Source organism: Ammodytes marinus (genome assembly GCF_949987685.1).
Source record: "Ammodytes marinus genome assembly, chromosome: 9".
Classification (NCBI taxonomy): domain Eukaryota; kingdom Metazoa; phylum Chordata; class Actinopteri; order Uranoscopiformes; family Ammodytidae; genus Ammodytes; species Ammodytes marinus.
Genome location: NC_137213.1, coordinates 32,340,623 through 32,350,622, shown reverse-complemented (window position 1 = coordinate 32,350,622; position 10,000 = coordinate 32,340,623). Strand labels below are relative to the sequence as shown.

Here is a 10,000-nt window from a genome sequence, read left to right as displayed (position 1 = left end):
TTGAGCTGACACTTCATGTCTGTCTGTTCTTCAACAAAAAACGCAAATCTTTGATTAAATTGACATTTCTTCAGATTTGTGCTCATACTAATCCTGAACATCTATGAACTAAAAATGTAAAAGCTCAGTCATACCACAACAGTTGATAACTTTATTACACTTCCTCTCTTCCCCTTAATGAGCTTTGACTTGAGGTCTGTCTGTCCTTTTTCAAAAACCACAGATTTCTGGTTAAATTGACATTTATTCAAATTTGTGCTGAGACTAATCCCGAACATCTATGAATCAAAACTTTAAAACCTCAGTCAATTGAATAAAAACAAAACACCTTGTACGCTCCAGTCAGTGAACTGACCTCAGTGTCTCCAGTCTACAGTTTGGACTCTCCAGTCCGGCCCAGAGATGTTTCACTCCTGAATCCTTCAGGTTGTTTCCTCTCAGGTCCAGCTCTATCAGATGGGAGGGGTTGGACTTCAGAGCTGAGGCCACAACTTCATAGTGAGTCTCCGCGAGCTCACAGCCAGAAAGACTGTAATGACACATTTATTACAAAATGGTAACATAATAGAAAATAACTGATGACAGAACAGTTGGACATTTCCTGATTTGAGAAACATTTTCTCTTCACATTAAAAGTTTCAGCTCATCTTATCTCACTGTTTGACATGAAACAATATTTTCATCTCAGGCATGTGACCTTGACAGACACACAGTTATACCAATTTCAAAAACAATATTAGTATTAACTATGTTAATAACAATTAATTATCTATGAATAAATAAAAACTGATCATTAACTGTACAGGGGGGAAGCAGGGGAAGAGGGGCGAAGCCTGGATCTGACAAATGCTGCAAAGTATTACTTCTAAAATGTAAAGAATAAATCTATCATTATGTGTATATTTGAACAACTAAAAAAAATGATAAACACTGATAAATCATATTAATCTCATCTGGACTCACAGAGCCTTTCTGCAGTTCCTCACAGCTGGAATCAGTCTCAGTCGTCCCTGATCTGACGTGTTGTACTTCTTCAGGTCCAACTCATCCAGAACCTCCTCTGACATCTGCAGCATGTAGGCCAGAGCAGAGCAGTGGATCTCAGAGAGTTTCTTCTCTGATCTGTTCTCTGACTTCAGGAACTCTTGGATCTCCTGATGAACTGAGAGGTCGTTCATCTCCATCAGACAGTGAAAGATGTTGATGCTTCTGTCAGGAGAGATCTCTTTACTGTTTATCTTCTTCAGGTTATTAATGACCGTGAGGCTTTTTGATTCTCTCTTTGTCTGACCCAGCAGTCCTCCTAAGAGTCTCTGGTTGGACTCCAGGGAGAGGCCATGAAGAAAGCGCACAAACAGGTCCAGGTGGCCATTTTTACTACTCAAGGATTTCTTTGTGACAAAACCCAGGAAGAGAGACAGGGATAGTTTTTCATATTTTCTTTCCAGGAAACCCTCCAGTACTTCTGTGTTGTTGTTGGTGTAACAGTGGTACATGTAGACAGCAGCCAGAAACTCCTGAATGCTCAGATGAACAAAGCTGTAGACTGTTTTCTGGAAGATCACACTCTCTTTTTTAAAGATCTCGGTACAAACTCCAGAGTACACAGAAGCCTGTGTGGCATCCAGACCACACTGCTCCAGGTCTTCTTGGTAGAACATGACGTTTCCTTTTTCCAGTTGTTCAAACGCCAGCCTCCCCAGCTTCAGAAGAACTTCCCCGTCTGCCTCCGTCAGCTCCTGTGGACTCGTCTCATGTCCCTCTTCATACTTCTGCTTCTTCCTCTTTGTCTGAACCAGCACAAAGTGTGAGTACATGCCAGTCAGGGTCTTGGGCAGCTCTCCTCTCTGGTCTGTAGTTAACATGTGCTGCAGAACTGTAGCAGTGATCCAGCAGAACACTGGGATTAGACACATGATGTGGAGGCTCCTGGATGTCTTGACGTGTGAGATGATGCTGCTGGACAGCTCTTCATCACTGACTTTCTTCTTGAAGTACTCCTCCTTCTGTGGGTCAGTGAAGCCTCGCACTTCTGTCACCCTGTTAACACATATAGGAGGGATCTGATTGGCTGCTGCAGGTCGGGAAGTTATCCAGATGAGAGCTGATTTAAGCAGATTCCCCTGGATGAGGTTTGTCAACAGCACGTTGACTGATGACTTCTGTGTGACATCAGACACAACCTCATTGTTGTGGAAATCCAGTGAAAGTCTGCTTTCATCCAGGCCGTCAAAGATGAACAAAACTTTACAGAGAGCGAGCATCTCTGCTGTGACCTTCTGCAATGTTGGATGGAAAACCTGGAGCAACTTGAGAAGGCTGTACTGCTCATCTCTAATCAAGTTCAGCTCCCTGAATGAAAGCTGAATCAGCAGACTGATATCTTGGTTTTCCAAGCCCTCTGCCCAGTCCAGAGTGAACTTCTGCACAGAGAAGGTTTTGCCAACGCCAGCGACGCCATTTGTCAGAACTAATCTGATGTGTCCCTGTTGGTCAGTTAAGGCTTTAAAGATTTCGTGGCACTTGATTGGAGTGTCATGGAGGGTATTCATCTTGGAAGCAGTCTCAAGCTGCCTGACCTCATGTTGTGTATTAACCTCTTCACTCTGTCCCTCTGTGATGTAGAGCTCAGTGTAGATCCTGTTTAGGAGAGTTCCACTTCCTGCTTTATCTGTTCCTTCAGTCACACGTTCATATCGCCTCTTCAGACTGATCTTATGTTCATCTATAACATGCTGCAGACTACAGTCTGAAATAAAAGAATGTAGGATTCATGATTTGAGTATCTGGTAATTATTTTCATGGCCAACATTAACACCAGTAGAAAATAAAGGAAGAGTTTTAAAAGCTGCAATTTTCATGTAATTCATTAATGGCTATACTTCCCAACACAAAAAATAAACCAAATAATAATAAATCCTGTTTTAAGACATGATGACATCAGCTAACAGATCTGAAATCTTACTTTGTTCAGTGCTGGTCTGACTGGCAGTCTGCAGTCCAGGTCTGGTTCTGGATCTTTGTCCACACTGGGGACAGGAGGAGTCTCCTGATGGATCAGACTGGTCCCAGTATGAGGTGATGCACCGTCTGCAGAACCAGTGTCCACAGCTGGTAGAAACCGGATCCTTCAGGACGTCCTGACACACAGCACAGCAGGACGGCTGCTCCTCCACAACAACGTCACTCCTCTTCCTCTTCCTGTAAGAATGTTTTAATTATTTAATAATTTTGGAGATATTTTCATTAATTAATAAATAATATTATGCTGTTAAAAAGGGTTCAATTTCAGAGGGCGGCCTTGTCTGATCATTCCCTTTATGTTTCCTGCTTCTCTTTAATTCCTAAAGGTTGACACATAAAAGCAGAGCGTTTGATACGAGCATCATGTAACATAATGTGTTCCCTGGCAGGGTCGTTTCAATACCCTTATTTTACCTAAGAGTACTATACAAGCCAAACGATGTGATGCTGTGTCATATGGGGAACATTTATTTCTTTATTCCAGTTAACAACTCACCAACTAAACCTACACAGGGCAAAGCCAGAGGAAACTCTGGTGGAGGCCAGTGGCGGTCCTGGCGTGCAATTTTCTAACATAATATATATTAGATAAAGGGACACGTTGCAACATAAAATATATGCATGTTGGCGTAGCTCAAGTTAATACCAGTAAAAACAGTCTCTTACTTTGTGTCTGAGGGTCCAGGTTCATTACTGAAGTTTGGAGGAGACTGTCTGGACCAGTCACTCTTCATAGACAGACTGCTGGGCACTGGAGACTCTGCTCTCTGTCTCTGGTACTGAACTCTGCAAAGATGTTTTTGAATATCACATGATTCATTGATGAAGTAGAAGGCTCTAAATACAAACACACTGCTGCTGCTGATAATCAGGAGGCTACTGGGGGGGGGGGGGGTTGTTTAACTATAATTTATTTTTGCATAGTGAACCTTTAAAAACAAAAAAAATGTCATTTAAGATATTGTTGGATTTTTTTTTAAATAACATTTTTTACAGATCGTCTTAATGAATTGTTGTTGTAAAAAGAAACATCTGTAATAATGCAAAGAATTGCTGTTGAAAAAAAAATAAGGTTAAGGAAGATAATGATTTTATCCTCAAAGCATTATCTTCCATCAGGTCAGTTTACAGTAAAAACTGTCTTACTTTGGGTCTGAGGGTCCAGGTTCTTTACTGAAGTCTGGTTGCCAACCTATGGACCGGTTACTCTTCATAGACAGACAGCTGGGGACTGGAGACTCTGATCTCTGTCTCTGGTACTGAACTCTGCAAAGACAAAGATGTTTTTATTCATATCACATGAATCCTTGAATCATTCTCAGAGGACAAAGCCATTCAGGAAGCTCTAAATACACAAATTGCTGCTGCTGGTGATTTTTTGGTTTTAACGTTTGTAGCTGCCCTCATAGTTGTACAGCTTTTCTAGATGACTAACATCTGCCTCAGACACAAAGAGGAAAATGGCACAAAATGATTTATCTGTGTGTCACAAACTAATATGCCTGCTCTAAATACACAACTTGCTGACCAGGGTCAACAGAAAAATAAAGCAACTGCATTGAAAACGTATCAATTTATAAACGATAGGCTATTGGTCACAGAAAATGATAAACAAAATCCAAAGGGGTGTGAACGTTTACAAAAATGCCTCAAACAGTTACACAACTTTTTTCACGTGACGTCGTTGTCGTCATCCGCACATAACATAATGTTGGATTTTTCTGTTTAATAAAATGTTTTAAAGATTGTCTAAATCAATTTTGGATGTAAAAAGATACATCTGAAATAATAAAAAAATTCCGTAAAGGTCAGGTCAGTTTACAGTAAAATCAGTCTCTTACTTGGTGTCTGAGGGTCCAGGTTCATTACTGAAGTTTGGAGCAGACTGTCTGGACCAGTCACTCTTCACAGACAAACAGCTGGGGACTGGAGACTCTGATCTCTGTCTCTGGTACTGAACTCTGCAAATACAAAAATGTTTTAATTCATATCACATGAATCCTTGATACATTCTCAGAGGACAAAGCCATTCAGGAAGCTCTAAATACACACATTTCTGGTGATGTTTTGGTTTTAACATTTGTAGTAGGGTTGGTGGGTATAACGGTATTACCAGGGTATATGAAATGAGTAACACTATTGTAGGATAGGATAGGATTTACTTTATTGATCCCCAATGGGGAAACTGGTTTTGTGGGAAGGTTTATAATAAATGCCTTGGCAGTGTGTGTATGTCTGTCAGCAGCACTGCCTGTGCTGGAACAAGCTATAAAAGCGTTACATGCTCTGCCTCCCTCTGGTGGCCAGTTGGTTAAAATAATTGACGTCGTTCAAAATGAGATCAGTAGGCTAGAAGATGAAACTCATTGGTGTTGGTGCTACGGTTGTGCAGCCCATTAAACAGGTGTTTTTGTTGTGAACTGCTTGAAAGTGCCTTCACGCGCCCAGTTTTCACACATCCTCTTAGCTGCAGCGCTACATGGTGATGAGTTCAAGTGCTGTAGGTTAAAATGAGAATTTGACAGAGGTGACGTCATCGTGATTAGTTCAATGTGAGCTCGTAAAATGGAGTGTTTGGCGAGAAACTAAAACAAATAGTTTATAGCATATAAGTAGTAAATAAAATAATTAAAAATTATTTCATTGCATGGACCTATTATTACACATTTCAGTGTCAGCTTGCTCCACAGGAATGAGTTAGTATCAGTTCACTTACTTGGTGTCTGAGGGTCCAGGTTCATTACTGAAGTTTGGAGCAGACTGTCTGGACCAGTCAGTCTTCATAGACAGACAGCTGGGGACTGGAGACTCTGCTCTCTGTCTCTGGTGCTGAACTCTGCAAACACAAATATGTTTAAATTCATATGACATGAATCCATGATGAAGAATCAGATGACAAAGCTATTCAGGAAGCTCTAAATACAGAAATATAACGGTAACGGTATAACGGTATTACCATATACCGGGGTATATAAAATGAGTAACGCTATTCCTTTAAATACCGGCATTACCGTCATCATAAAAAAAAAATTCTGTGTATTGTGGGAAGGTTTATAATAAATTCCTTGGCAGTGTGTGTGTCTATCAGCAGCACTGCCAGTGTAAGAACAAGCTATGAAAGTGTTACATGCTCTGCCTCCCCCTGATGGTTAAAATGATTATGGCGTCTTCAGCCTGTGATCAGTAGGCTACAAGATGAAACTCATTGGTGTTGGTGCTACAGTTGTGCAGCCCATTAAACAGGTGTTTTTGTTGTGAACTGCTTGAAAGTGCCTTCACGCGCCCAGTTTTCACACAGCCTCTTAGCCGCAGCGCTACATGGTGATAAGTTCAAGTGCTGTAGGTTAAAATGAGAATTTGACAGAGGTGACGTCATCGTGATTAGTTCAATGTGAGCTCGTAAAATGGAGTGTTTGGTGAGAAACTAAAACAAATAGTTTATAACTGAAGTAGTAAATAAAATAATTAAAAATTAGTTCAATGCATGGACCTATTACACATTTCAGTGTCAGCTTGCTCCACAGGAATGAGTTAGTTTCAGTTCACTTACTTGGTGTCTGAGGGTCCAGGTTCATTACTGAAGTTTGGAGGAGACTGTCTGGACCAGTCACTCTTCATAGACAGACAGCTGGAGACTGGAGACTCTGCTCCGTCCTCCTCTTCCTCCATATTAACACTCCTCCTGGAATTCAGTCAGCCTGAAAGGTGAAACAGTAAACACAAAATAAACACTGACTGTTATCTGAGAGAGTAAGTCTGAGGAGAAACAGGTTTGTTCAAGACTTACATGCATGACTGAGAGAGAGCAGGGTGGAAACACAATCTCTAACTCACCGCACACCCACCCCCACACACACACACACACACACACACACACACACACACACTATAGTATAATCAAACCTGTCAGCACTCCAACTGGTTGATTTGCCTTATATTCTTAGCTTGTTTTTTTGTGAATCGAGTCGAATGTATATTAGTCAGACAATCACAACTTCCTATGTCCACAGATAAATGAAACTGATGAGTTAATTCTAACATTTCTTTCATCTACAGTTTACAGGGAGAAATCTGACTCGAGACTGTGAAAAGTAAAATAGTAAAAAGAAAATTGTATTAACACTCACCCTGCCTCAGCGTTCCGTTTCCATCCCTCTGCTCTGCTGTCGACTCAAAATGGAGTTCAAACTGCCTTCCTACCTGGATAAAGTGAATGTAGCTCCACCCCCCTGCATTTAGGTGTGTAGGCGTGTGTGTTTATTTAAGAGGGAGTGGGTGGGTGGGTGGGTGTGTGTGTGTGTGTGTGTGTGAGTGTGTGTGTGTGTGTGTGTGTGTGTGTGTGTGTGTGTGTGTGTGTGTGTGTGTGTGTGTGTGTGTAACATTCAACAGGTTGAATTAAAATGGGGTTTTGGAACATTTTCTAATTTTTAGGTTTACATCATGAGATGTCAATAAATCTATTGTGTTTTAAACTGAAGAGCTTTTACCGTTATGTTTCTCTTCCAAATACTCATATCCAATCACAATCCAGTTTTTCCTCCTGACGTCCACTGATGACCCCTTAATAATAATGTCTGATATCCTCAAGGAGCAATTAGTGGGAGCAGCTACAATCTAAATATTCAGTTATCTTAGTAAGAGTAGTTAGCTTATAGGTAACATACCTGATAGCTAACTAAACCTAAGCTGTTTAATAGTGTTTATGGTGTAATAACACATTTAAATAAAAAATGAAAAAATCCCTCTCGGAGCAGCTTTTTTTTTTTTTTTAACCTTTATTTATACAGGTAAATCCCATTGAGACTGAAGACTCTTTTACAAGCTACAATCTAAATGACTCTGATGAAAGACACCGTCGTGGCAGCTCCTGTGTCGATCTGGTTGTAACTTTACATCTATTAATAACAATTATTAAAAACATTTCATTTCATAACTAAGTACATGTCACAAAAACATTTCACTGTGCATCCTGTATGAGTATGTGCCAAATAAAAACCTTTGAATCTTGAATCTTTAAATATTCAATGATCTCAGTAAGAGTAGTTAGCTGAAAGGTAACATACCTGATAGCTAACTAAACCTATGCTGTTTATGCTGTAATGAATTTTTTTTTTTAAATAATCACTGTTGGACCCAGTAAGATGACAAACATCCTCCTTTTAGGTCCATTACTGCCACTGAACATTATCTCCAATATTTGACAAACTACTGTAACGTGACAACATAACTGCTAGTTAGCTCACATGACTTCAGCTCAGTAATTATCTTCAGCTTATATTCTAATTCAGCAATATTTATTCAAAAACATACTCAGTCACTGAAATCCGAAAATGTTGACAAATCAGTGAAGATATCTACTCACCATCCCACTACCTGTTTGTGAGATACATATTAAGTCTTAATAATATATTTTACTTCAGCTGTATTGTTTTTAAATTACTGATTTTACAGCTGTTACTCTTTATTCAAACACAAGATGTCCTGCTCCTTCTAGCTGAAAACATATTAGTATGCTAATTACATATTGATTTTTTTCTTTTTTACATGTGCACTATGTAGCCACTTTTCAGACATACAATTCTAGTGCAATCAGGTCGCCTACAATAGACACACACAACCAATGAGCATACAAACTATTCGCTTAGATCAAAAAAAAAACCAGTATCAGGCTACAGTGCTATTGACAAACACAACATAATTATACTTACATCTAGTACAAACTGTTGCTGTTCACCATAGTGTCCTTCATGAAACAAGTTCACGCATCTTCTGCTATCAAAGCAAAACGGCGAACGTACAGAATGAGAAATGTCCGTCGATCCACACAAAATTTGTTCACGGGTTTGAGATTCAAAAACAGTCAAGTTCAGTGAAAACACGTTAAGTCAACGGGACGCTAAGCTAGCGGGCTAACAGCTATATCAGCTGATCACAGGCTAGCTAACGAGATACTAGCCCGCTGACGGTTATAATAATTTCGTTTAGTTTATTTGTTGATAGTTTCGTGGACGGTCCCCTTTGATTAACTGTAGGCCTACAGTAAAAGGAGCAGCTTTAGTTTATTTAGCTAATTTCCAGCTGTAGTCCCTGGACAGTTGTCAACGGGCTTGCTAAGAAGATGCTCAGTTCAAGTGCTGACAGTTCATATAGCTGACTATGGGTTAGCTAACAAGATACTAGCTCGGTCATTTTAGCCATTATAATGTCTATGATTTTAGCTGTCAACAGGCTTGCTAGCGGTTATTTCGGCAGAGAACAGGCAAGCTAACAGGACGCTAAACGGTTAATTCGGTCGTTTGAAATGTCCCGAGTTTGTCCCGTTTGCCAGAGAGAAACTTTTCTGAACTTACCTGTAATAAAACGCCTCCTCCTCGCGGCAGCCTCACGCACACGCGCGTGCGTGTGCACACACACACACACACACACACACACACACACACACACACACACACACACCATAGATAGTATAATAAACAGACACACACACACACACACACACACACACACCATAGATAGTATAATAAACAGACACACACACACACACACACACACACACACACACACACACACACACACACACACACACACACACACACACACGCACACACGCACACACGACCAGAGCCGTCACATCCACCGGACTTTCTAAACAGCGCTACCAACCGGTCACTGTTGCTCCGCCCCCCTGCATTTACAAGATATCAAATGTTGAACTCTGTGTGTGTGTGTGTGTGTGTGTGTGTGTGTGTGTGTGTGTGTGTGTGTGTGTGTGTGTGTGTGTGTGTTAAATAAGTATTCTTTTCAGCCTGGTTCATTGAATTTATGTAACGATATGCTCTTTTCTTATTTGTGAACTAATATAACTTATTGTGATTTTCTTTTTTTACTTTTGTCTGATTTTTTTATTATTATTATTTTTTATCAATCACTTTAATTCAATTCAGAGTACAGAAGGATTTCAGTCATTCAAATTTAA

The 10,000-nt window shown here is 40.1% G+C and overlaps 1 protein-coding gene across 1 annotated transcript in view; it reads right to left on the bottom strand.

Moving 5' to 3' along the window:
- LOC307255506 (uncharacterized protein) overlaps positions 1-6,693 on the bottom strand; it is a gene marked incomplete at both ends in the record, with an annotated part of 21,650 nt that extends 14,957 nt beyond the window's left edge. Inside the window, 7 exons of the mRNA XM_080034192.1 lie at positions 356-529; positions 964-2,749; positions 2,966-3,201; positions 3,691-3,810; positions 4,866-4,985; positions 5,741-5,860; positions 6,575-6,693. Coding sequence (XP_079890318.1) covers positions 356-529; positions 964-2,749; positions 2,966-3,201; positions 3,691-3,810; positions 4,866-4,985; positions 5,741-5,860; positions 6,575-6,693 — 2,675 coding nt within the window. The remainder of the gene's footprint in view (positions 1-355; positions 530-963; positions 2,750-2,965; positions 3,202-3,690; positions 3,811-4,865; positions 4,986-5,740; positions 5,861-6,574) is intronic.
- Positions 6,694-10,000: the final 3,307 nt, after the last annotated feature.